The 26,941-nt window shown below is 45.2% G+C and overlaps 1 protein-coding gene and 1 non-coding gene across 6 annotated transcripts in view; both read left to right on the top strand.

Annotated features, from left to right (window-relative positions):
* The first annotated feature begins 3,788 nt into the window (after window positions 1–3,788).
* TRNAE-UUC (transfer RNA glutamic acid (anticodon UUC)) lies at window positions 3,789–3,860 on the top strand. Its single transcript has one exon. It is a non-coding gene; the product is annotated as a tRNA-Glu (tRNA).
* Window positions 3,861–9,448: 5,588 nt separating this feature from the next.
* The window catches only part of RBM39 (RNA binding motif protein 39), a 32,282-nt gene continuing 14,789 nt past the window's right edge, over window positions 9,449–26,941 (top strand). For 3 of the 5 annotated variants that reach the window (XM_086474810.1, XM_086474815.1, XM_086474814.1), the window contains exons 1-8: window positions 9,449–9,501; window positions 12,833–12,895; window positions 14,718–14,767; window positions 18,421–18,615; window positions 24,158–24,223; window positions 24,331–24,384; window positions 25,780–25,897; window positions 26,525–26,677. In XM_086474810.1, the coding sequence (XP_086330936.1) occupies window positions 12,845–12,895; window positions 14,718–14,767; window positions 18,421–18,615; window positions 24,158–24,223; window positions 24,331–24,384; window positions 25,780–25,897; window positions 26,525–26,677 (687 nt within the window). In that variant the 5' untranslated portion in view covers window positions 9,449–9,501; window positions 12,833–12,844. The remainder of the gene's footprint in view (window positions 9,502–12,832; window positions 12,896–14,717; window positions 14,768–18,420; window positions 18,616–24,157; window positions 24,224–24,330; window positions 24,385–25,779; window positions 25,898–26,524; window positions 26,678–26,941) is intronic. The other 2 variants (XM_086474811.1, XM_086474812.1) reach the window with 2 other exon arrangements.

Raw genomic sequence — 26,941 nt, 5'->3', positions numbered from 1 at the left:
AGGGCGCACTCGCTGGGCGCGTCTGGCTCTGCTGTGCCAGGAAGATGCTGTGGGAGCCGGCGCCGCCGCCAGCACCAGCTGCGTTGGTTTTAGTTGTGACAGTGTCCCGTGGAACCAGGGGTGCTCGGAGAGGAGGTGCTCCAGGGGGTCCGTCTGGCAACTGTCTCTCAATCCGAGTGTCAACAACTAGCCTGAAAATATAGAATCAACTGTGGCTTGTACATACGGATTGTGCAAACCCCACTGTTGAATTGACTTTTGTGCCTCTCGAACGAGTTTCCAATCTAATGGAGCCCACTGCCGACGTTGAGGGCAAGCAGGATCTGGCGTGATCACTGGGAAAGCATTAGGAACAAATTGACCCTCAATTACAGCTTCTTTTATTATCCCTTGCCATTTCTGAGCAGGATCATGGTCCAGGAGGGCCACTCCTGCTTTCCGTTCCCCCCTCCCAACCCTCTGGCTGCTCTTTCCCAGGTGGATCGGTTAAGGTGGTGCAGGCATGGACAGTAAAGGTGGTGCAGCAGGAATTACTCCGTAGTCCTCCCCCCCGAAAAATCGTCGAGCATCCACAGGATACGCTCGCAACTCGTTAGGAGCCTCGGCTTTCGGGGTCAAAGCCTGCGCCAAAAGCACTACTCGTTTTTCTGTTTTAAGATCCTCCAAAAAGGTCTTAATCTGTCTCCAGATGGGAGCGAGATTAGCTGCTTCCTTTGAGCCAGCACCGACTGAGTCCCACAAGACATGACTCATATCGGCCCATATTATGGATTCAAAGATGTTGTTCGGGGTTTTGAAAAATCCCCGTCTTTGTCCCCAGTGCAACAATTTAGTCATAGTTGGTTTATTAATCTTCACATCTCTCTTAGAGAGTACATGTAGTAGTATCTCACGAACCTTTTCTCCCTCTTAGAGGGATTATTCTTCCCGGTCACCCACCTGCAATTTCCCAGGTGATTCGTGTGCACACTTCCCGTCTCTTGGACGCCCGGAGAAGATCGCCTTCTACCCCGTGACCGGCCCCTTGCCTTCCTCCAATGTGCGATCAAGCCTCCTTAATCGGTATCATGTCGGAGTCACCAATTGTGGTCGTGCAAGGATGGACTCTGCCTTCCAACCAATACGATTTCGAGCAAAAGCTGTTTATTGAACGTTCGGCTGTGTCTTAGATACTGTTTTATTTCTGTACGCGTGATCACGCATTCTGCCAAAAGGACATGTACGCCTTGTCTTGTAGTCGACACTTTCTCAGGACTTGCTTATCTTGCAGCTGCAGCTCTTCTTGCTTCTGTCTGTTCTCTCATGGGCAGACTGGAATCCTCTCAAGGTCAAAGTCCTCCTGTTCAGGGGCCTCAGTCCAGCTGAGATCCCCCACAGAGCAGCATCTCAGGGGACCACTGGATGCAAACCCCGGCTAATCCCCCATGAGAGCACACCTGTAGGAGCCCAGGGTCAGCCCCACTGTGCCAGAGCGGTCCCCCAGGACAGCCCGGAGCCCAGACTGTGGAGCAGCTCATGGAGATGAGGCAGGTCTGAGGTCCACCTGGGAAGTCAGCCTGCAGGTCAAGGCCAGGACCAGGCCAGTGGTGGTGACTGGGGTCAGACACAGCACAGTGACGGCTGTGCTGGTCTGTAGTGACAAGGCAGAGCTGAGGCCAGGCTGGGCCAGGCAGTCACTCTGCAGGTCAGGGTCAGAGAGACCCAGGGCTGGGCACGGGCCCGTTGGTGGGAGCACTGGAAACAAGCACACCTCCAACGCAGCTCAGATGGGGACTGACGGCCCAGGGTTGATCTGAATTAGGGCTCCTGGGCAGGGCTGGGATGCAAGCCCCAGCTGACGCTGGTCAGAACTATAAGGGCTTGTTGGCACCCTTGGGGCCCTGAGAACAGCTTCACGGGCAGGTATGACAACAGCATGAGCATGGTCAGTCTAAATGAAGCCAAAGGTCTGCCTCCCCCATGTCCTGATCACCAGGAGTGGTCAATAAATGGAGACCTTCCCCACAATTCCTGGGCAAGCAGAGGTGGAGGGGGGTAGGCGCTGGCACTGCTGCTCCTTCTATTGACACCTCCCCAGAGCTTCTGGAAGAAGGAGTGGTGTCCAGCACTGAGACTAGAAGAGAAGCTGAGGGCAGGCAGGTTAATCTATGGGAGAAGCTCATATCTTGCCACCAGCGGTGCCAAGTCCTTAGGGAGCAAATTGCCCCTTGTCTCACAGAGACAGACTACAATCATCTCCTGCAAAAAAGCAGGGACCTCTGACTAGCAGCCAGTCCCTCCCCACGTCCTTAGCACAGACCACAGCAACCTCTTGCAGGCCAGTGGGGTGCAGCTGAGATCCAGCTTAGGAAACAGGATCTGCTCAGATCTACCTAATGCAATTACTGTCAGATCCATTTGGCAGCTTGGAACCTATTCAGGATCTTCTCTGCTGGCATACATACATGGTCTGCATCAGCTTCATGTTTTGAAGGATATTTTATTTTTAATTTAATATTTCAATAGCTTTCTTTACTGTGCTTTGTAGCCATAATTGTTCTAAGCCATTTTAGCAATCTCCATGCTTCTTACAAGCATGTTATCCTTTTGGCTTATTCATTTTTTAATAAGCTCTTCTGGGAGGAACTTCTTTGTTGCTGTTTTTCTTTTAATGATACCAGATTGAATGCACTTACTGTTATAAGTAGCTTTTTTAATACCTTCTCAGTAAAGCCCCTCACACATCTCAGCACTAAACCCAGTTGCTTCTTTTACGTTCTCCAACCAGCTGCTCCAAAAATCAAGCCTTTGTGGTATCTAAAATGTAGCAACTACATCATATGCTGATGTGGCATTTACTCACTCAGCGTGGGGGTAATTGGAGACTATTCATTGTGTTGATGTTTTCTACCTCAGCAGCGTCTCTGATGTCCTAAATATATCGCTGTCACCACTACTGTTTTTGAAGACCGTTCACTACAGTAGTCCTAACACACTCCTTTGCCTATTTAGGTGTGAATTTTCTAACTATAAGGGCTCCGTGTGAAGTGTTGAAAGATTAAAATTGTTCAGGCACACTGACTCCAAGCTGTCTTTGGCATCCAGCACTGCTCCTCTGCAAGCACAATTGAGGTGGTCCTTCCTGTGCCACCTGTAGCCTGCCATCGCGATATGCCACCAACATCTGCCTTGCACTGATTTCCGAAAGGTTGTTCTCAGGCAAACCTGGGTAGTCCAGTCGTTCCACCTTATTTTTTGGTTGCCAGAATTGGTACAGAAGCACACTTGTGGCTGGTACTCGGATTCTGTACTTTTTTAGGCTGGACTTCAAATGTTCATCCTCCCATTTGTCCTTTTCTTCTTCAGCTTTGTCAACCATCCCCGCCTTTTAACTAAGAGAATTTTAGTGACTTACGGAAGGATGGCCCCAAATTCCGTGGGGTTTTGCACACCCGTCTTCGTCACTTGGAGTAAAATTTCCCCTGTGCTGGATGAAGGGCCGGCAGCCCGACGCCCTCGCTCGCAGCCTGCGTCCTGCCCCCACGGCCCGCTCCTGCTCGCCTGCCCGAGCTCCTGCCGGGGCACCCTGGCAGCCTCGCTCCCGAGGGCCGCCCGCCTGCACGGGGAAGGGCGCCCCGGCGCCCCCGGCCCGGCCCGGCCCAGCCCCGGACGCGGCTGCCCCCGCCGGGGCCGAGGGGAGAGGCCGAGGCAGAGCGGCCGGCCCCGCGCACGGCCCGCCCGCCCCCCCCCCGCAGGCAGCGCGGGCAGTGCAGGCAGCAGGTGTCGCAGCAGAAACGAGAAGTATGCGATCCCACATGGTCTAGCGGTTAGGATTCCTGGTTTTCACCCAGGCGGCCCGGGTTCGACTCCCGGTGTGGGAAAGCACAGGTGTTTTGTTTCCCGCGCAGTCTTTTTATTTGCTCATTCTGGGAGCTCCCTTCCGCCATCCGCGGCGCGGGGCAACGGGAGCGACTCCCACCCTCACGCCAGACCCTCTGCGCCGCCCCCAGAGCCGGGGGTGATGAAGGACCCCCAGCGGTGGCTGCCGTTCCCCCACCACACCGCGGAGCCGGTCCCTCCTATGGATCAGGCTGTCCCACAACCGGGAAAACTTTTGCTAGGAAACGGGTTACCAAGAGCTTCCCCCGGCCTTCCCGTCAGCCCCGGAGGTGAGTCCAGCCAAGGGCATAGCGGCCGAGCCAACAGCCCCGCAGAGCTGAGGCCCCGCAGCCCCTCGGCCAGGGCAGCACTGCGGCGCTCCGGGGCTGGCACAGGGCTTGTGCAGCTGCTCGCCAGTCCGAGTCCCACGTTAGTCATCCCTGGGTCTGTAAGTACCCAGCCCTGCGTGTGTGGGGCTCATCCTTGCCCCCACACCGGGCAGGCATCAACCAAGGGCAGGGCTGTGGAGTAGATAACAACAGAAAAAAGACACGTCCATGGCCTCCTTCCCCAGCCGGGCTCTGTAGGCAAACAATGGGAGAGCAAACCCTGAAGGAAACCCACCAGCGTGAGCCTAAGCACATGCTTCAGCCGCAGTCCTGGGATGAGGGACTGAGGAGCTCGGAGCTGGGCAGGCCTGACCTTGGGGTGGCTGATGGGAGCAGCGCTAACGGCAGTCAGGCGAGGGACACACCACCAGCGTGGTGCTATGGCAACGGCCTCATCTGTGAGCAAATGATTAATTTTGTTTACAACCAACCCATACCAAAATGATTAGGTTGGGATAGACCTATTACAGTTATGCCTTTATTTTTAAACAGCTAATTTTTTCCTAAATGTCCCAAACTTCATTAAGTTGACAAGATCAGCTTAGAAAGACTTGGAAACTCTGTGCAGGAGATTCAGGCTCTTTTTAGGCTATTAACATCTCAGGAACATTAATGACATAATGACAGTAGCCTGGGAGTTTCACAAAAACAGGTTTTTGTTTGGAAATATATGGGCCTGAGTTCTTATACCTTAATTGGTTTAAGTATTTCTATATGCAATAGCAAAATTATTTCATGAGGTGAAGTTTGTATGGCATTTTGTTTCAGATTCATAGGACAAAAGAGAAATAACCCGAAAGCGGCAGCCATTGTGGCAGCCATTATTGCTTATCTGGCGCTGACTTCAGCAGGAAACCCACTCAATGTTATCTGCACTAGGTAGAACAATTGGCAAAAATGTACTGCTGTTAATAAATTTAGGTATAAATGAGCCATTTTGTGGGCTCCCAGGGGAAACAAAGCGCTGTCAATGAGACAAGCGGGTTTTGTTTCACAAAACACTACTTAGTTAAACCATTCAGCTTCAAGGCTCCAGCAATCTCAAGGGTTTGGGCCACGAGCTTCACCAGAATGCAAGGTCACTGACAATTGCAGTTACACTTGGGACTATAGTGGCTAAAAAGCTGTCAGACAGCGGTGGCCCGTTAAGGGGGGGTGTAGTTTCTGGCAGAAGGGAACAGCTGTAACACCTTCAGATGCTGTTACTCTTAAACTTAACAAATGCTGTCGAGCCTTCAGCCAAAGGGAGGAAGATCAGACTACAGACACTTAAATCGTGTCAGAAGAACCAATCATGAAGGAACACAAACAATTTCACCCCCCTGCCCAATCTATGACCTAATCTGCTCTACCCCTCTCTCCTACAATAAATAACAAGCTTGAAACAGCAAATCTTTAACACTACCCCAGACCATCACCCACTTGGCCCAAGACAAAAGTATTTCAGCAAGGTAAACAAGTACGACGCTTCCTCCTGTGCTCTCGGGCTCTCGCGTCAGCAGCTCAGGGGCTTCCTGACCCAGATACAACTTCCACACGCTGTGTGTTTGTCACAACAGTTCAGTTCTTTTACCTGTTGAGAAGGCAACGGCCTTTGTCCTCTGGCATGAGATCCCCGACAGGATTCTCACCTGAGACATGGTGCTCACACTGGAAATGTTAGTATAAAGGTCACCCGAGGGGTCAAGAAAGGTGTTGATTTTTCCTTTACAGCAAGCGTGAAGTTACTTGCTGTAACAGATGTGGGTGGAAATTTGGGTGCAGATGTTAGATGGCCTGTCTGCACAGGATACACTCGTTATGTCAGTCAGTGTAAGTACGATTGCTGTCCTAACAGCGGATTCTTTACCCGGTGTGCAATAAGCCAATTCCACACACTCAGGAGAGATATTACTTTTATCCAGGAACGGGTGCTCAGTGGAATCAATCTACAAATCAAGCACACCCGGGCACACCTGCTGGTCACACTTGTGTTACAAAACAGACACTAGTCATCATCTAGCTCATACATTTTGGTATCAAGGTTGAGGCTTGATGTGTGCATGCTTGGGGGTTTCACACAGTCTCTGGTGGTTGTTCGGGGGTCCTGACCACTTCTCAAATTGACCGTGTAAGGTCAAGGGCCTTTTAAGGTGTGAAATGTGCTTATCTGATTTGTGTTAAAAATATAACGCATCTAACTTGGCATGGACAAACGTATTCATTTTTCACATATAGAGAGGAACAAGTAGCAACATTTTGGCATTATGAGAGCTTAAAATTGAGTCATGTAAGTTTATCTCTAAAAAAAAAAAAAAATTGAACGAGGTCTTAAATCAATCCCAGGAACTTCGAGAACACATTAAAAAAAAAAAAAAAAAAAGGCAAAATAAAACACTAGCCGAGTCTATCATTAGAACAGTGATAGCTGGAGACAGACTCGTTGGACTATCTAGTCAAATTAAATCTGATACTGCCCATCATTGGTGGGACATCTTTTCAGGATACTCACCCTCTGCAGAAAAGGCATTGAATGTTTTAATTCACCCACTTTTAATATTGCTGGTGTTTGTCATTGTACTAACAGTCGCCATTTGCCTTTTGTGGTGTAAGACAAAGAGATTGCCTATAAGAGTTTGGGCTTTGCCTAAGGTAATGAAGTATGAAAACTTAGAACCTTTGTAAAGGAATTTACAAAGTTTAAAGAAAAGGGGGGAATGAAAGAGCTAAACCCTGGCTATCCCTGACTAAGGCCCCACTGTGATCTCTTTAGTTTCGCTTGTGTCTGTTGCCCTGAGTTTTCCTTCCCCCACAAGGATGTTTTAGCTATTTGATGAGCAAAATTGGTAAATAGGTAACATCTTGCCTAACACCGAGGAAACAAAGCTCCAGATATCAAGGAGCCATTAAGAAGACATCAAGAAGACAAAGCTCCAGATATCAAGGAAACACATCTACACGCCCAGGAAACATCCACACGATTGCTCGCTACAAGAGGAATTTGCATCAGAAAAGGGGCCCTGGCTTGTGCTCAGGGAGGAAGATTCAACTAATGCAAGGAAGATTAAGAGCAATCACCGAGGAGATTATGAGCGATCACCGGAGGCAGAGAGATTTTTTTTTTTGGAAGAACACGCCTATTATGAATATGTAATTAATGCTAGACTATAAAAGAAGTTGCTTTGTTTTTCATGGTGTGCGTCTTGGTTGAGCAGAGACTCCCGGCGCACCCAGCGCTGTTTGCTTGCCTCTATTCGCCTAATAAATTGTAAACTTTAATTGGAATCCTGTTCGGGACAACATCATTTATCACAAACGGCACCGTGGGTATGGTCCAGCCTATCATGTTACCAACAATTTGCCCTTATCTTGTGATACCTTCCAGAACTTCATCAACTGCTTTCTTTCACCTCTGTTTCTTGCTGCGGTCCTTGATCAGGGGCTGTGGTTCCATGGACACGATAAACTGTACCTGCTTTTTAGATACAGCCAGCTGAGACTCTGTCACCTGGGTATGAACAGCACAGGGCTTAACTGCTCAAGCTAAATCCCTGTAACCATACCCCTGCACACAAACTAAATTTCCAATACAACACAGTAAGTATTTAAGGAGCTAACACTGCTTGTGGAGCTAAGAGACTATAAAACCGCTGCTGTTATGTTGCAAACCTGCAGTGGGTAAGAAAAACTCCTCTACACACAGTCAGATGAGTAGAAACGTCCTTTATCAACAATGCGCACCGGGGACATGGGATCCTTCCCAAAGATGTCCGCCCGCACATTGCAGTCAACAAATATCTATACATTAAATTCATACATATTCAGTCTATACAATGCATATTCATTATCATCCTCTCCATGATTGATTCTTCTCTTCTTGCTTCTGATGCAAATTCGCGCACAGCCTCTGTCACGGTCTTCTATTGTTACCTTGTGAGTAGGGGTGTAATTTCGGTAGGTGGTCCGTGAGTTGGAGGTCTCGACCACTCCTTGAATTGACCATGTATGGTCAAGGAACATGTCCTTGGCTCGTACCTACTTTGGTCATAATTCAAAGATTATACACAGCCGGTACCATAATAAATCCTGTCTAGCAGACATCTTGGACTGCAACACATTATCCTTGTTTCTAACCACTAACAGATCATTGGTTAATAAACACCTTAGGTCTGGAATTTTACAGGAGTGTGCTTGCAGCACTGGCAATACAGATTTTATTTTATATTTGTTCATTTATTCCATTTGAGACTTATTTTCCCAATATAATCATTAGTTTCTCCTATTAATATTCACTAATTAGAATTCTTGATATTCAAATCAAGATGGGAAAAGTAAGGGGGTTTCTAAGCAATATCTTAAAATCCTAAATTTGGTGATTTCTGCAAGTTACACGGTGCTCAAGAACATAAAACCACCAACGCTTTCCATAGCAAATATGCCTGGCTGGGACAAGGCACCTGTGTGCAGCCAGGACAGAGGCCGGGGCACCCGACAGAACGCAACCTGCGGAGAGGAGCCAACAGCTTGGCGGGAGGGCGGGAGGCAGCCACGGGGCTCGGTGCCAGCGTGCGAGCCCCAGGAAGGCAGCTCGAGCCCCCAGCAGGACCCGGGGCACGGCTGTTCCCCAGCCCAGGACGGCCCAGAGGCTCGGGGGCTCTCGGGCACACGCTCCAGCTGCCGGGCGGCGCTCGCGGACGCCGGGCCCAGGCCGGGCAGAGGCCGCAGTTCCCGGTCCCGGGTCACCTTTGACCTTTCGCCGCGCCCCAGGCGGGCGCGCGCGCTCTCGCGAGAGCTCGGAGGTGCGTGACGCCCCCCCCCCCCCCATCTGCCCAAGTCTCGCGAGTGGTTGAGCCGCCGCTTCCGGGCGCGTTGTCTCGCGAGAGGCGGCGGGCGCGGGCGCGCGGAGCCTTGTCTGGCCCTGAGTCTCGCGAGAGCCCCTGCGCCGGGCGTTGGTCGCCCCCGTGGCGTGCGCGGAGCCTGCGAGCAGCGAGACGCGGCGGGCGCCATTTCGGGGAGCAGCCGTTGGTGCCAGAGCTGGGGCCCAGCCCGGGTCCGGGGACCGCCCGCCACGGTCGCGTTGCCCCTCGCCGCCTGCCGCCCCGGGGCTGTTCGAGCGGCGCAGTCCATCTGAGGCTTAGACGCCTGGAGAGGGCTCCCGAGCCCTCGGGCCCATCCCCCACCGTCAGCGCAGCCAGCGCCGGAACCGGGAGCCGCCGCTGCTGCCGCCGCTGGACCTTTGGCGCCCGAACGCGGACAGCACCCGCCCGCGGCGCAGGTAACTGCCGGCCGGGGGGCTGGACCCCGCCGCTGGGCGACCCGCGGCCTGGCCCTGCGGAGCGCTGCGGCCTTGGCCTGCGGGCGGCCGGGAGGCCTGCGTCGCTCCCGCCGCCATGGTCGCCTTTCTCCGTCTGGGCGGCCCCGTCCCCCCGCGCCCTCGGGGGCCGCCGCTGGTTTCCCTGTTGGTGTCCGCTCTGCGCCTTTCTAGGGCCGGCGCGCCCGGCGGGCTGCCCCCGCCCCGAGGCCGCGGCCCTGCCGCGGGGGGTTTGGTTGTTTGTATGGCCACGTAGCGGGCGGATCCGGCTGTCCCCGCCGTGGCGCTGTCCCTCCCCGATTCCCCCCACGATGGCGCTGTGTGGAGCGATCAGTCCCGGCCGCCGCGGGGCTCCGGCCCTGCTGTCTCGGCCGGAGCTGTTGAGGCCCGGGCGCAGCGGCTCCGGGGCTGTGTACGCTTGGAGACGGGGCGGGGAACGGCGAGAGGCGGGGGACCGCTGGGCCGCCGCGGGCGGCGGCTCCCGGAGCTCGGCAGCCGGCGGGGCGTGCGGCGCTTCGGCCGGAGCGCGCAAGGACCGAAGGCCTCTGGAGGGTGCGGTACGGTGCGGCGCTCGGAGCGAGTCGGGAGCCCCGGCAGAATGGGTCGGCGCGGGTCTAGCGCAGCGGTGTGTGCGTATCCAGGCTCGTTCGGTGCCGGTCGCATAGGGAGGGTGCGGAGCATTGCGAGTGGGAACCTGCTGAGCAGCGGTGCGTGTGCTGCTGGGAGCTGAGCTTCCATTCCGGAGCGTCGGCGTTCTCCCTAAACTTGCCTGGTCTTTTTCCGGGAAATTTTGGCGTTTCCAAAGCAAGTAATTTTGAGGAGAGAACCTTTTTAAACTGATTTTATGTTCTATAACACAGCAAAAATAGATGGAGTCTGCTTTCAAAATACGGGCTAGATCAACAGCAGTAAACTTCATGTCCCTTTAGGTTTTTCTGTAGACCCACAAAGTTTCAAGTGTAGTTCATTCCCTGTTTGCTGTGATGTTTTGGTGTTTTTTGTGTGTTTGGATTTTTTTCCTGCTACAGAGATGTCGGGCATATGCAGCTTTTTTGAGGAAGCTGAAAGGCTTTTATGAGGTTACTTTGATCTTCAGTGTTTAATGAAAGATACATTGAAAATTTGTCGTGACTTTCTACTAGCTTGAAATTAATAAGGATTCTTAGTTGTGATTTTTTTAAATAATAACAACTTTATATGTAGCATCATTTATATGTGTTACACGAATTAGAAAGACAGTAGTAGGTCTTTGTTGTGCAAACGGTATTCTGATAAAAACATGGTGTTATACCAATGAAAGTGTTTTGTACAGAGTACAAAGGGCAGAGATTGCATGGGGTGAGACCAGAGGTCCCTGTAGCTCAGGATCTTGTCTGTGATGGTGGCCAACAGTAAATGACTAAAAAGAACAGAAACACAGAGCAATCGTACAGTGGTACTTCTCTCTGTGTGCTCTTAGTCGTCAGCTAATTGTGGTTCAGGGTCACAAGGCATGTCTTTGTTTAATGAAAAGCCTTTCCTGTAAACTTAAGTGCTTTTTTTGTTTTGGGTTTTTTGAACACTGCATATGTGTTATTTTTTTTTTCTTTGTTAGCATCCGTAATACTCTGTAACAGTGAATTCCATGGCTGACTGCTGTGTGAAAAGGACCTTTGTTTTGAACCCACCGGATGATAGTTGTTTCAGTCTTCTGATTTGGGTGAATGCAGTAATAGTTGTTCCGTGTTCACTTTTCCATGGTACTCCTGATTTGGTGGTCCCTATTATGGCCCCCATCTACCCCTTTGGCCACCCACCCCAGGTGTAGCTGGGTATGTTAGCTGAATTACACATAGGAAAGTGTCATTGTGGGTGGGAGCTGTCACTGGTGGGAGGTTTCTTGTTGAATCTAGGGTTTGCCCTGGTGCTTCTTCGTGGTCCTTAATTGTGCTGATGTACTTGTTCACACCAAATGCTGGTGGAGCGCCAGTGAATTAAACGATGTGCATGTCTGTAGATGACTTGAAAAGCTGAATGTAAATACTCTAGTAAAGTAAAATTGAGCCATCACACCTGAACTAAGGATGATCCTATTTGTAAGGGATAGCACTATAGCCCAAGAGGTAATAACCTCAAGATGAGGTTAGCCTGTCTTGACAAGGTGATTGAGTATGAACTTCCAGTGCCCTGACGCTGCTTAAGGACTGTGTTTTGTTCTTGATTGTATTAATGGGCAATGGTCAGATGTGGGTGGGGGAGTGACTTGACTCTTAAGTGTGGTGCAGCTCTGGTGTAATAATCTTGGTTATGACGTTATGTGTGAAGAGCTTTAAGGATCTTGAGATGTTAGAGCAATTTCATTGTGCTGGCCAAGTCTCTGGACAGCACAGTCCCTGCAGCAATGCCTGTAACCACGGTGCAAGAATTAACCTGAATGATAAAAAATCCATTTTATGGCATGCATGCACGAAAGTCTTTGCTCTTGGGCTGTTTGACTTGGATCTAGAGGCCTGGCCATTTTTGAGCTTAAGAAAGGAAAAGGAGAGAGACTTTTAGGAAATTTGAGGAAGTTGAGTCTCTACTGCAGTCTTTAGAGGTTCTTAATAGCATACCTGCACAGGGAAAGGAAATCAAATGTCAAAGGGATTTGGAGCATAATAAACACATAATTACATTAGGGGCTTGAAGTTGAAAAATAAGAGGAACAGTTTAAAAAAAAAAAAAGTTTGTGGTGACTAGTGTTACGTGGCATGGTGGATCTTTTTTGTCTGAAACCTGAAGTTCCAGACTTGTGTGTGCTTTAGTGGCTCTCAGTGCTTGCATCGTAACTGTTTCTGCTGTGGCCCCTATTACGGAGGAGGCTGTGTTTCTTAGTAGCGTTCACTGTAATTCTTCAGATCAGTGAATGTGATGGTGGCAAATGCTGGGGAGCTGTGAACAGGTTTGCCTGAATGTTTGTTCTGTGTCGTACATGTCTTCATTGAGTCCTTTGGTGAAGCTCTAGTACTTCTCAAGATGGCCACCTGACCTGTGTTTCTGGATCATAAATGGCTGGTGCTCTTTGTTTGGGAAGAAGCAGGTGGGATACCTCCGGGGCTTCTGCTGGTACTGGTGTTCAGTAGCGCTTTGCTGTTTGCAACTGTAATCGTTTGTGTCACCTTGCTGGGCAAAGCTTCATCCCAATGCTAGTCCAAGGGTCTTCTGAGACACTGCTCTGGGAATTGGAGCCGAGGCAGTGCTGGCCTCTTCAGCAAGAGCCGTTGGAATGTAAAGCATGAGGGGGTTTTCTCTCAGGTGGATTTTGCTTCTCTTTCAGGTGTCCTGAAAAATGGCTGATGATATTGATATTGAAGCAATGCTTGAAGCTCCTTACAAGAAGGTGAGGAAAATGTGCCAGTGAGGTCCTGTTTACGTTGATTTAGCATTATTCATGAAACTACTGCTGAACTGTAAACTAACATCCCTGGAGCCCTCATGATTTATCTTACTGGAGATGCATTACATGTAACTTACAAGTAAATATATACTGTTAATGTAATTATATTGTGCAGTAGTTTCACTTCAGCGTGATGAATAAATGCCCATCTATCTCTCTTTGTAGACTTGCCTAACGATATCTCACCTCTACTCCCATGAATTCACCTTTGATTCCAGTGTGAACTGTCAATCATAAGGTAGTAATTGAGTGACGTATCGCTGTACCGTGGTCCCCTAGGTTTAAAAAAACCAAACAAAAAAATCCTACCCAAAACCAACCAACCAAAACAAAAATCCCAGCCCAAAAAACCAAAACAAACCAAAAACCTCTCCTAAAATTGCTAGGTCCAGTTTGGTGTAGCAACAAGGTGAATGCAGTGGTTTGGGAAAACAGCAGGGTTCCAAGAATAACCTTTTCACCAGTCCCATGGCAAGTAAATATTTGAACAGTCTGCTCAGCACAAGAAGAGTGAGACTGGCTTTTAATGCAGAAGACTGGTGGCGGTTAATCTTTTAACAGGGCAGGTGGAAATCTATTGCTGAGTGAACGAATTTATGGAAATTCTTGGATCCCTGAATAGAATGTTCTTAGCAAGTAAAAGACAGTATCACAGTCTGCAGTGTCATTCTAAGATAAGCTCTTGTAGTCTTCTATCCTAGTGTTTAATTAGGAAATGTCAATTTTTATGCAAAATTTTTATCAATTAGTGTAGTGATGTCTTTGACCTAAACCAGCAGCAAATGAATACTGTCTTTTTTTTTGTTTTTCACCAAATGGTGGTGAAGTGTTAACGTTATGCATGCTGTAGCACTGGTTTCGCAAGAAATGTATATTAAGTCGCTTAGGAATGTACTTTTGATGTAACTCATGTGATTAAATTGTAAATCAAGTATAGAAATTATATAGCAGCTATTGTTAGTCTATTGTGCAGTGTTTATTACAACATGTCCTGAATTTTGGATGAGCATTTGTAAGTTTTAAGTGGTATATGTAGTTATGTAATATTTAGCAGTTACGTTAAAATCTTGAAGAGAAATGTGTAAATTGTTATGTTAAAATTCTTGTGTCCTGGTTTAACATGGATATTTTCCATGTAAACAGGTATGGAAATAGGGAATGTTTAGGCTGGACTGGTGGATTATTGATGACTTTCTTGGGAGTCGACGTTACTAAAGCAGTGTGAATCCCTGTTTGCTTCAGGGCGAGATGTGTGACAGAGGTGACATCAAGCTCTTACAACCCTTCAACGAAAATGAGCGAAGATCTCGGGAATGGCATCGGTCACAGGAAATCCATAGTGGCTGGCTGCTAGCATAGCCACTGGGGCTTAGGCAGAGATATAGCCTTGGTACTGATCAGAGGGCACAAACACAAACCTGAAACTTCCTCTTACGTTTTATAGAAATAACATTTAACCACTTGAGTGCTGAATTCTACAGGATAACTTGCTCTCTAAACCATGTAAGGAAGTATCTACAATTTAACATACACTTTAAAATGATGTAAGTCTTATATTTTGTAATTGTATGACTTAAATTTAAGCCGCAAAGTGGTTAAACATGCCTACCTAAATTTTCTAAAGCTTTCCACATTAAACTGTAAACAAGTAATTTAGTATTAAAATTTTTGTTTTGTATTTTCTTATTCCTATTCCCATTACCCTTTGACCACTTGAAATGTTTCCACTTCGTCCTCACGATGTTCTTCTATCAACCCTGCTTAGGATGAGAACAAATTGAGCAGTGCCAATGGCCATGAAGAACGCAGCAAGAAGTAAGTATTTTCTGAATTCTCAATGTTTGTGGGAGGCTGCTGGTAGTTGTAAACTTGTGAATGCGTGTCAGTGGTGTTTAGGGAAATAAAATGGAAAAACTTGATGTTTGCAATTGCTTAACTGCAGCAATTATGAAATTTTCTTCTGTCTACAAATATAGTTACGCCCTTGTCAGTGATGTTGTCAGAGTTGTGGAAACATTTAATGTTAGCATCGGGTAAAAAGACAGACTTGATAGGTTCAGCGTGTTTAATTTCTTTTTTGTTGCTTTAGCAATGCAATGGACTTTGCATTTTAAAAATGTATTTGGTGTAGAATTTTATGTGATTTGGAACATTTCAAGGCATTTAAAGATGCCAGTGCTTTCTTGAAAAGGTTTAGGGTGTTGGATCCCCTCCCTCTATTCCCCCCACGCCCCTTCAGAAATTCCTGATTTTTTTCTTTTCTAGTCTAAACTTTATAAAATTATACTATAAACTTTTTAAAGAATCAGAGTAGAAGCCCACTTTCTTCAGGAAGCGTAATTCCAGGGTCTTGAACGTGTGCTGATGACCCAAACAGTCTGGAATCGAATCAGAAATCTGAAGAAAAATGCCTTGCGTAAGAGTCTCTTAAATACCCCGAATAAATGGAAGGGGTTTAAGTCAGTAAGATAAATTCCTTGCCTTACAGGCATCATTTGGTGATGAGATAGTTGATGTAGGAGGAATAATTATGAATCTGATAGTCAAGTAAACAGCAGCCAGTATGGTTTTGTAATACACAGCTACCTTAACAAGTCAGCATGTATGCTGTTGTCATCCCCTGAAATCATGCAGATGAAATGCTGAAGGGATCCAAAGGACATTTCTTCCCAGGTGTATAAATATTTGGGAAATGAGGAGTCCAACATCAGACTTCTGTTGGAATCTAATAGTCTAAAATTGATTATACACTGTGTCCACGTTGTAAACAATACTGTGAACAGCATTCTCATGCTAAATACTGAGACCCCTAAAACACCATCAAAAGCAGCTGCTCCCAATATTTTTAAGTTCTGAATTTTTATTGCTTTGAAGTACATATACGTGGCATGTAAAACCTTGCTTTTGTTTGAATGGCTAGTCTCAAAATATAAACAGGGATCTGAAAGAAGAGCAGTGCTTTTCAAATTTTAGAATTGGTTCTGACCTTGGTTTGTGGTGGAACGAGGAGAATACTAGAACATACCTCAGTTTATTTCCTTGGTTGTTGTAACTTCTTTAAGACCAAAGCGATGCCATTGGTTATCTTTCTGCCCACGGTCCCATTTCCAGGTTGGACCTGCATGCTCTGAGTTTGTATTTCTAATTCAGAAAAACAGTAAAGTACATTTAGAAAAAAATGACATTATTGCAAAATAGCAGACAGTATAGATGGCTGCTGTTAGTCTTGCAGTGTTGTTTGTTGGGTGGAGTTTCACCTCTGTTTCTGCTTTCCTAATTGTACCCTTGTGTTGGTTCAGAAATGTTGCTCCTGTGGTATCTCTCCATCTCAGTTGTTGAGTTAGTGATTGCTACAAGGTTGGTTATTCTTGTACTGCAGTGCTCTGACAGTATGAAGCTTTTTGTCCTTGAATTTTGGTTTGATGCAGCTGTTGTTCCCCTAAATCTTTGAAGAACAACTGTGCTGTTTTGTATGTGACTTGTGACAGTGTACTGTTGCTGAAGGCTAAGATATAGGTCTGCTTTACAAGGCTTCTTGCTTTCCTTAAATGGGAGTGTCAGTATCTAGATGATATTCTTTATCTACTTCAGTTGGACAATACTGAAAGAAGATGGAAACTGTCAGGAAAACCATAATCTACAGCAAACATCAGCAACTAAAACCATTAGATTCAGTGTGAAGCTTTCAGTAATTGTCAAATCATGCTAAATTTCTGTTTTAGAAATTGGAAGGATTAAGAATCTGTAATTTTACTAGATGTCTGTATTGTCTATCCAGTTTAATCACGATTGGAAGGCAAAACCTGGCTCTTGACTGTTAGGAGTCTTCACGTGCAACAAGGGTTCAGCTCACAGTTGGACAGTGAGTAGTTGCTGTCTGTGCTGAAGACTAGCTGCAGTTCCGAGTTACTGATCCTGACCGGGATGTTGAGCTGCAGGTTGTGTTCTTGGAGCTATGGCAATACTGGGGGTTTGAGGGTTTCAGCTTGGGGAGATACTGGTCAGTGATGGGTCTGAGGAGGGAGAGTCTGTGTGTGCCGAACTGGCACAGCCTGTGTTACAGTAGGAAGTGTGGTTCAGTGGTGTTGCTGCAGATCACTGTGGATTTCTGGGTGGTACCATCCTATCAGCTGGTGAAGCTTCTGAACACCAGGCTTTGACACAACAGCTTCTCTGTCTGTAAAAAAATTAGAGAAACTGATCGGGTGTTATAGATAAATAATTAATTTTAAAAAATTCTAGTTTTTATAACCAACTCACAAAATGAGAGATAAATACTAAGATAGTTTTAATGAGTCTTCTCAGGTGGAGATTGGAGAGCAAAAGCTGCTAGTGATCATTAGGCTCAGTTAGCTGTGGTAGCTGAGAGATTTTTACTTTAGTAATCACAACTAACTAGTAGTCTTAGTTTGTACGTGGTCATAGAAAGGAACAGGGATGAACTTTTTAAAAAAGGGGGTTGGCATACAAAGTTTTTTAAGTGTATGAGTGACTGCTTTGAAAAAAAAGCTGGGTATGTGATCAGAAGGCCCAAAAGGAGGAGAGGAAAACTTCAATAGCAAAGGGTGTTTTGAATGTCACATGTTCAGCAGAAAAGTTAGTTATTCCCAAAATGCAGTTTGATGTAAGTTACTGTCATAAGTAATTGCTTCAGCATCTCTTTAACGTGTGTTTTATGTATACATATATATATAGTGAAAACTAGGAGACTGTGAATTTTATAGTCTGAGACTGAGACAAAGGAAGAAACAAAACAGCAAATAACCTGAAAGTTGTCTGCCAAGAACAGAGCAGCGGCTCACTGGTTTTCAAATATGAGGTATAATGGGCGTACAGATTTTTAACTGTTTACATTTTCTAATTAAGTGGTTAAAACTATGAAGATTTGCAGTTCGCTTCAAACCTGTAAGATCCACAGACTTAGAAAAGCAACTGGCTTATGAGTGGGAGTAGCAAGTAGGAAGCCAAAAAGTGTGTTAAGACTGATGGCAGGGAGAATCAAGAGAAAACAGCCTTCCTTTCCCTCAGACTTCCCTCTTCCTTTCTGTTTTTGTTGAGTTGTATTTTACTTTGCTATAAAAATGTACTTTATTCTTAGCATCTTGATGGTATGTTTAAAGCATGTTTGAAAGACACATGAAGTGCTACATTTAGTATGTGTTAGATCTAATGCAGGAAATATTTTTTTCAGTCTTTTTATTTTTCCTGGAAGCATTCTTCAAAATTTAAATTACAAAATTTAAAATAGAGAAGTGCTTCGGGGCACTTTATGTTGCTCATGATACATTTTGAAGGCCTGCTGACATGCTTAACCACTCATTGAACAAAAGAAACTTGTATAAATACCAACAGGTAGAAACTTTCCTCTGTCGGTATCTGTGACATCAGGTTACAGGAACTATGGATTGTGAGGGGAAATAATAACACTGAGCTACGTGTGTAACCAAAGTTCTGTTTTTCTTTCTCAGGAGAAAAAAGAGCAAGAGCCGAAGTCGAAGCCATGACAGGAAGAGGAGCAGAAGTAAGGAACGCAAACGGAGCAGAGATCGGGAAAGGAAAAAGAGCAGAAGCCGGGAGAGGAAACGGAGCAGAAGCAAAGAACGCAGGCGCAGCCGTTCTAGAAGTAGAGATCGCAGATTCAGAGGCCGCTATAGAAGTCCCTAGTAGGTTATTTGTGTAGTGTTGCATGTGTGCTGCTTCAGTCTATGATGTGCAAGCTTAAAGTTTCACTCTCTGCTCTCTAAATTGGTCACTAATCATCTCAGAAAACAAGGTGAGAGGTTAAGGTTGAAAAGTGTCAGTAAATACCAAGTGAAAAAGAGGAGGACAGTAATGTATCCAGTTCCTCCTGATAGTCTTCATTCTTATCTGAACGCAGAAAAATGCAAAAGCAAGTGAAAGAGTGTGTACAACTGACTGGAAAACAAAGCTTATCACAAAATTAAACAAACAAGCAAGTTTTCTACATGTTCTGACTATCTTCAGTTAATTAACCTGACGATTTAACTGTCAAAAACCAGATAGTAGTCTGTGACTTGATTACAGGCTCATAAAACCTTTTGCTTGTATTACTAAAGGTTTTTACTGCGTTGCTGCTCTTAAGCACTTGCTGCATAAACACAGGAAGTGTTTATGCATCCAAACTGGAAGAGTTTTATCTTAGTAATGCCCACGCTTTGCAAATTTGCCCTGCTTTTTCTCAAACTTGTTTAGAGGCTGTGGAAGAATTCTTCAGTGCCTCCCAGATCTTTGGCTTAATACAACCTCTGCTATAGGTAGTTTTTGACAGTTGTAAATCATAGAATCGTTTGAGTTGGAAGGGACCTTAAAGATCGTGTTGTTCCAGTGCCCCTGCCAGGGGGGAGTTGGAACTAGATCATTTCTCAAAAACCATTTTTTCATTGATATGTAGTCTACATTTCTGCTGTTTTGTGTTCCTGCCTTCCCTTTTGCTCCTAATCACCTCTTTTTGCCTTCAAAGAAGCAGAAGAACAGTGAGAACAGGGCTGTATGCTTGGCTTTCATTGATTACCTGAGGCTGTCGTTCATGTCTGCTTTTGTCTAGGTCTCATGTCAACTCTTGTCAGATCTCAGAATGCAACATCATGTCAGAAGTAGGCATTTGAAAAGGATGTATTTTTTTGATCATGGCATGTGATGTCATTCATGATGGAGAAATCTCAAGATGTTTGAGAAGACAGTGTTTACCTCTTGATAAATTGCAGGCTTGTTCAGTTTTCTATGCACGAATGTTTTTCTAGGTGGCTGGGTCCCAGTCCAGGGAATGCATTCCTTCTGGTGCTCTTGGAATGCAGACAAAAAGTGCCGGAGGTCTCGGGGTCTCAGTTTGCACTGTCACCTGGATGGTAGCATTTTCCTAATGAGAACATACTGCAGCTCCTGGCTCCGCTGAGATGCAGCGGCATCCTGTGCTTTTGTCAGCCCTGCATCTGCGCGTCACAGAGCATATCAGCCCTGCTTTGACTTTGTCTCAAGTTGTCAGGCCTGTCAGAGCCTCTCTGAAGCTGCTCTGGGCTGCAGCTCTGAAGATTTCAACTGGGCACAGTTGGCATGTTTTCTACAGCTCTTCAGCACCTGTAAGATTAAGGTCGTTAGTTGGGGTGTGCCAGTGCCACCGTTGTGGCTCCAGACTGACTTGTAAACAGAGGACCTTGATAAAGACCTTCAGCCTTCTGTATGCAGAGCCTGCCAGTCTTCTCACCTGCAACGTGGTGTTGTGTGCAGAGGATGTCATTCATGTTGTCACTTGGTTGGGAGTTGCTGCGTTCTCCTAGCTCTGTTGGAGGATCTTGTTCTTTGTTTTTCTTGTCATCACTGAGAAGGTTCTTCATATGGAGAAATTTTCAGAGTTGGTCTTCCAACTTGGAAGTTTCAGTGTTGGTCTTCCAAAGTAATTTCCTCAAGTAGAGGTCGAAGGTGTGGATGTTATTACAATAACCCGTGCCTGTTTTAGTGCATCAAGGTATGTTGTGCCAGGAAGGTAAATGATCGTGAGGGGTCTTTTTCATTGTTCTGTTACTCTTCGTAGCTGTTCTGGGCAACTTCTCTGGTATTGACAGACAGTGAACAAAAAGATGAGAGAATCTTGTGTATCCCTTGAGGATAAGAGGTTGTGCTTATTGGTTTGGCAGCGTTGTGTACTCTGCTTCAGTTGCTCAATTGTTGCTTTCATATAACGAAGTAGAATTCTAGCATTTAATGTGTTCGGAGGAAGACTGGTTGGTGTAGGGCAACTATGCGCATCCCAGAGGCATTGGTACAGACTGCTGTGTAGCCAACAATTAGCTGTTGTTCACTTGTAGGTCATGGATGATGCTGTTACAGTGGTGCACGTGCTAATGCGATTCCAAAATTCTAGTTTTGGCTCAGAAGGTGTGAAAGAGAAGGATCTCAGAAGATATGAGGGAGACGAACTCTACATTTCCTGTTCAGGACTCTTCAAGGCAGATCAAAGCTATGTAACAGGTGCTGACTTTCAGGGAGACAGAGGTTCTGGAGATGAAACCTCCTGCATCACCAACCTCTTTTGGATCTACCAAAACTAGTGCTTTCACATGAAGGGATCACGTCTGTAGCAGTGCCATCAGCTCAGCCTTTTGAAAGGAGCTCCCAAAATGCTCTCGCTGGCTGGAGAATTGAGTTGGTGTTACTGCAGGCGGTGTTCTAGCTGACTGCAGCGTCTAGTTCAGAATGCTTTGGGGCTGTATTTTTTTTAATTTTATATTTTACTCATCATCCTCCTTGTGATCTTTCTTGCTTGCTTTATAAAGCCTCCCTTTCAGGCTAATATCTCTAAATTGAGATGTTTTTTGCTGGTGGGAGTGATGTGGAAGTGTCTCTGTAATAGTAAGAAGAGAAAGTCTAGTATAGCTGATTCTGAAGGAAAAGTGTGCCACAGGATTTTGAATTTGTCTCTTTAAGCATGAGATGACGATTAAATGTTTCAGTTTTTTAAAATTGGGTGACTGGCTTGCATTGCTCAGTGTTCACAGGGGTTTTTTAAATGTTACTATTCTCTCCTGTCTTGCCCCTTAAGTATTTTGCAGTTACATTATTAGGTCTCTTAGGAGAAAGGTGTCTAAGCAAGAATACTTGGTCCAGTTCTGTCTGACAAATCCCAGCTACTGCTAACATACAGTAGAAGTCACTTAGACTGTAGTGTTGCTATTCTGCAACCAAGAATTCGGGCAAAGCTGCTGGCAAACCAGAGTTATTACATGAGGACTCAAAAGTTCATCGTGATTCTCCTGGACTTTGTTAGCCAAAGCTTGCCTTGTCTGAGGCGCTCTTGTTGGAGTCTTGGGTATGACTGAGGAGGTGAAAGCTGGTATTCTACTAGCTGTCTTCTGACCCGACTATTGTTCTTGGGCCATGTGGCATCATGTAGCTTTAGGAAAACATGCAGCTAGCTGTGCTTTGTCTATACACAGGACTTAGTGCATTTGGCTTATGAAGGTGGCAACTCCTAGACATAAAGATAAATTGCTTGTGACTTGGTGCTTCCATACATCACAGCAGGAACCAGGCAACAATTGCAAAGAGTTCTTAGGGAGTAGGAGGAGAGAAGAAAATTCCCCCGAGATCTACAGCTTTACAAGCAAGTCTGCTTAGAAAAACCCAAAGAAACCCGTGCCGCAGAACACTGCTGAAACAGGGTCTTCAGAAGGTGACTTAGGCGGTCATCCTGCCCCAGGCAGCTTTATGCTCAGTCTGTTCCAGTGGTCTGTTACGGCTTTAGTTTGCTGGGGTTTTTTAGTGTTTCTCCCGTGTAGTCATGTCAATAAGGTAATACTTATTTGTCAAGAGTGAAAATGGAAAACAGTGTTTTGGAGGTGTGGTGGTGTGGGGTTGTTTTTGTCCGCCCCCCCCCCCAGCCCTGGGAGTTGTGTGTGTATTTGGAGACTGTTACTGTGTATCTTCTCAGCTTTTTTTTTGTTAGGTCTTGACAAACACTTTAAAATAGGTCTTTCCCTGTTTCCTTAAAACCTCAGGGTTTTGATTATCGACCATCATTTAGTTGGTCTGCATGTTGATATTCTGGAGTCACTGTAATTGGTTTGTCTTGCTGCGTTTGAATTGGAGAACACCATGTCCTACACCAGGAGGTGTGAAGATGCGAGGCGATCCCGTCTCTGATAAGAAGCCGGCCTCTGGAATCAGTTACCAACAGTTCTAAATGCAGCTTTTGACAGTGCTTGTCATAGACATTGGAGAACCTGAATGGATACCGTCGGCAGGCACTTGTCTGAACTTGAGTAGTAAATGGAGGAATTTATCCTAGGCAAAGAAAAAAGTCTGGTTTTGATCCATAGTGATCTTATCTCAACACATGCCTGGGTTTTATGTCTTTTTTTCTCTTAGTAAGTGGTTTCCAAATGGTCTTTTTCCTTTTTTTTCCAGTGTTACACAGGGCCACATTTCCCTTGCTTTAACCTGGTCAGCACAGTTCTGGATCTTGGCTCACTACTTCCACCAGTGTCATGACATGTTTAAACATGGGCATCCTGCTCCTTGTTGTAGATGCCGAGTTTTAACTATAAACATTACTGCTTCACTGACTAGCAAGAAGATGTTTGTCAGACAAATTGGTTGGCTAAATGGATTTAGTGGAAGAATACTTAATGTTTTCAGACTGCTGTGTCTTTCAGGGTGTTCTCACATCAATTTGTGGCTGCTGCAGCAGAAAGAATCAGTTCTGTGCAGCTGGACAGACAGACAGACCCCCTAGCATTCAGTCTGGGCAGCAGAGCCTCTGCCGTTTGGTGGATATGCAGGAGGAGCGTTAACAGGTGGTGGTCTTTGCCTTTTATCTGCAAGGAGATCAAGTTCAGGGAGAACAGGATAGGACGAATCTTACTATTCATGTCACACACTGTTACCCTGTGCCACGGTAACTAGCAGGACTGCCCTTAATGTGGAAGCAATGGGCGGATTGCCATTTGTTCTAACACTCTGTGTAAAGCCTGGAGAACTAAAATTAGATTCAGCCAAGAGATTGGATTCCTTCTGTCGTGACAGGTCTATATAAGGTTAACTGCTGCCTTAGAGTTCTGTGTTTTGATGTCCGTTAAGGACTTTACTTAAAGGAAGCTGCATTTACATATTTGTAGCACTTAGTGGCTAGAGCTGAGACAACATTAGTGAACGTGTTCTTTGTAGATGTGTGCGGGGAGCTACTTTGGTTTCCTCTTGCACTTAAAATTTCATGAAACTTTCAGTTTTAAAATGTTACACTTGAATAAATAGTCCTGCCAGCACCACCACTTTGCTCCAAACTCTGAGGCTGATCTCCAGGCCATTAAGGTACTGATTTTCACTCATCAGTGGGTAGAATATGCATGTGGACAAAAATGCTGTACAGAAGATGACAACAGTAACTAGCTCAGAGTATTTTGCCCATACAAATGTGCCATGTCTGGCTGGCTTGTGATTCAGTTTTTCCTTGGAGTCCTGCATATTCTGAGATTTTGCTGTGCAGAAGAAACTGAGCAGGGAGCATATTCCACGCCTTGTGGTTTGGAGTGCTGCATGTAGCTTATGCATGCTGTGGGGGCTGCTGATGGAAAACGTTTACAAGCTGGGGTGCAAGGGTGGGTGAGCACTTGCAATGTAGCCTGAGTACGGACAGGAGAGCTTGAATTGACCTGCTCTGGTGAGTAATGTCTCTCTTTGCTTTTGCCGTAGTTCTGGTCCAAAATTCAACAGTGCCATCAGAGGGAAGATTGGTCTGCCTCACAGCATCAAATTAAGGTTTCTGAGTTTTTCTCTACTTTTTATTGCATCATTAATAGGTTTTGTTTAAAATCGGGCTGTATATTTGAAGGTTTTCTTACAGTCTTGTTGATCTTCCTTTGTAGCAGACGACGCTCCAGAAGCAAAAGTCCCTTCAGAAAAGACAAGAGCCCTGTTAGGTAGGAAGTTTTACAGACTCTTCGGTGTTTTTCTGCGCAATTGAAGTTGTAAAAGTAGTGGTGAAATCATGCATGACTACTTGCTCTCCAGCTTATACTCACAAGTAATGCCGGAATTCATTCAGAAAGCCCATGAGAGGAGAGCACTGAAAATATGTTGCTTTCCCTCCGTGTCATAAACCATCTCTCTCCCCACCAATAATAGCGTACAACTGTAAATAATGTTAGTTTGCAAAACTCGTCTTGTTTTGTTTTTGTGTTTCTGTATTTTCAATCTTTTTCCTGTTAATTATGATTTAAATTACCTAGCTTTTTTGCTAAGTCTTACTTAAGTACGGACTAGAAGAGTACTGTACAAAGGCTGGTTTTTTCCTGCTCAGTGTGCATTGATGTTATTTGTAGAGAAGCCAGGTACCTTTGAAATCGAGGTTCTTATCCATTCTTAGGCTTTTCATTTAAGAGAATTGGATTTAGATAGCTACTAATGAGATTATTCTCTGAATTAATGCAGTTAAATTTAACCAATCTTGCTTTTTTTTTAATTATTGGCAAACTCTTACTGAGATAATTTAGTTTAATTTTTTTTTTTGTGTAGCCCCAGTGATTTTTAAAAATATTTTTAAACATATTTAATACATATTAGCTGACTGGAAACTCAGTCCAGGATCCAGCATTCTAATTCTGTCCTGTACTTAAGTACAAGTCAGATCTTTTTTAGATTTGAAGCTTTAACACCTTAGAAGTGGTGCATCTGACTTCATCAGCGTCAAAATAAAATGAATCTAATGCTTCTGGTGTCAAGGATGAGATTAATTATTGACTATTCATACTTTTTTAGGGGGTTAACAAGCTGAAACTGTAGAATAAGGGCTGGGAATTCTGTTTGTATAGATGTTGGCATTGTTTATACAGGGCTGTAGTGACTCCGAAGTGACTCGGTAGATGCAAGATTTTAGTTTGCAAAGCCACAAAAAAAAGTTTATACTACTTACCTAAGAGTTCAGACAGCTGGCCTGTGCTAATTAATCCCTTTTTCCTTTGTTTTCCTGTCCTTTCATCTCATCTTTTTTGACTGCAGGCTCTCTGGTGCTGTTACTGGTTCTGGACAGTAGCAAAATGGCACCTCTGTTTAGTTGGGGCTTCTGTAGTTAAAATACAATTTTCCAGTCATATTTAATGCTTACAGTTGAAACAGGATGTTTAGTCATGTTCAAGTAGTAGATGTTGTTATATTAATACTAGGTATTCCCTTCAGTTCTTGACCCTGCTATTTTTAATATGGCAGGTGTGTTTTTCCCCATCAGACTGAAGTACTGATTATTTAAGTTTCATGCATAGTCCAGAGATGAGTTATCTTAATTTAGATTATTTTTAACTGATCTTTCATCTTTCCAGAGAACCTATTGATAATCTGACCCCTGAAGAGAGGGATGCTCGAACAGTATTCTGCATGCAACTGGCTGCAAGAATTCGACCGAGAGACCTGGAAGAATTTTTCTCTACAGTAGGGAAGGTAATTAGTAGGGAGGTTACAAATATTCTGAATACTGCTTCAAACTGTCCTAGTATGGAGTTGATATCCTGCAGAATCATAAGCAAGCAGCTTTCTGGAGCTTCCTGTACGGGTAGAAGGGGGGATGAATGACGACCAACTAATTCTTGAAGGCTCTGAACATGAAAACGTAATTTATCAGGAGTTCATTGTTCAGCATGTGATGTGATACAAAACATGGCAATGCAATTCTGGTTCAAACAGCTTCATTTTTTCAGAAGTTTCAGTCTTTTGCAGATAGGTCTGCCAGTTATAGTGTCATTTAAAAATTCATTTAACTTGTAATTTTGGAAAACTGTGTTTGTTCCATCAGTTGTAAGGTTCTATCGTAAAGCCTTACAGTGCTGGAGGTGCTCTATTGTCCCTGTTCCTGTAGCACTCTGCATTGACTTCGAATGGCAGCTTTTATTGCTGGCTTGCCTCTGGGATGTGTTTCTTCAGACAGCTTAATGCTACTCTTTCTGCAGCATAATTACAAAGCCGTTGGCTTGGCAAATAATTGTCTGGTTATTAATACCTTTCTGAAATGGAGTGCATTCTCTTTTTTTCCCCTTTACTTGTAACAACGTTTCTGTACTTGCATTTCAGGTTCGTGATGTCAGAATGATTTCGGATAGAAATTCCAGGCGTTCAAAGGGAATTGCTTATGTAGAATTTGTTGATGTTAGTTCAGTGCCTCTGGCGATAGGACTAACCGGACAGAGAGTCCTGGGTGTACCGATCATAGTGCAGGCATCACAGGTAAGGAGTTCTGCTCGCATTGAGTGCCTCTTCGCTTGCTGGAAAGCTTACTTGTGGAAAATCTGGTTACCATTGAATGTTTGGAAAACCTTAACAAGAGCGATTATTTAAGCTAATTATAAATGGACTTTTGTGTCCTATAGTTGACAGGGAAATTAAAGCATTTGAAGTGATATAAATTTGTTTTGAAAATACAGATTTGATTAAAGTACTAATAGTGAAACTAATACTGTTACAGAATTGTAGTATGTTATGTACGCTTTC

The sequence above is a fragment of the Leptosomus discolor genome, chromosome 17, assembly GCF_034619465.1.
Source record: "Leptosomus discolor isolate bLepDis1 chromosome 17, bLepDis1.hap2, whole genome shotgun sequence".
Lineage (NCBI taxonomy): Eukaryota > Metazoa > Chordata > Aves > Leptosomiformes > Leptosomidae > Leptosomus > Leptosomus discolor.
The sequence above is the reverse complement of the archived record's forward strand: the minus strand, read 5'-3'. Positions and strand labels throughout refer to the sequence as shown.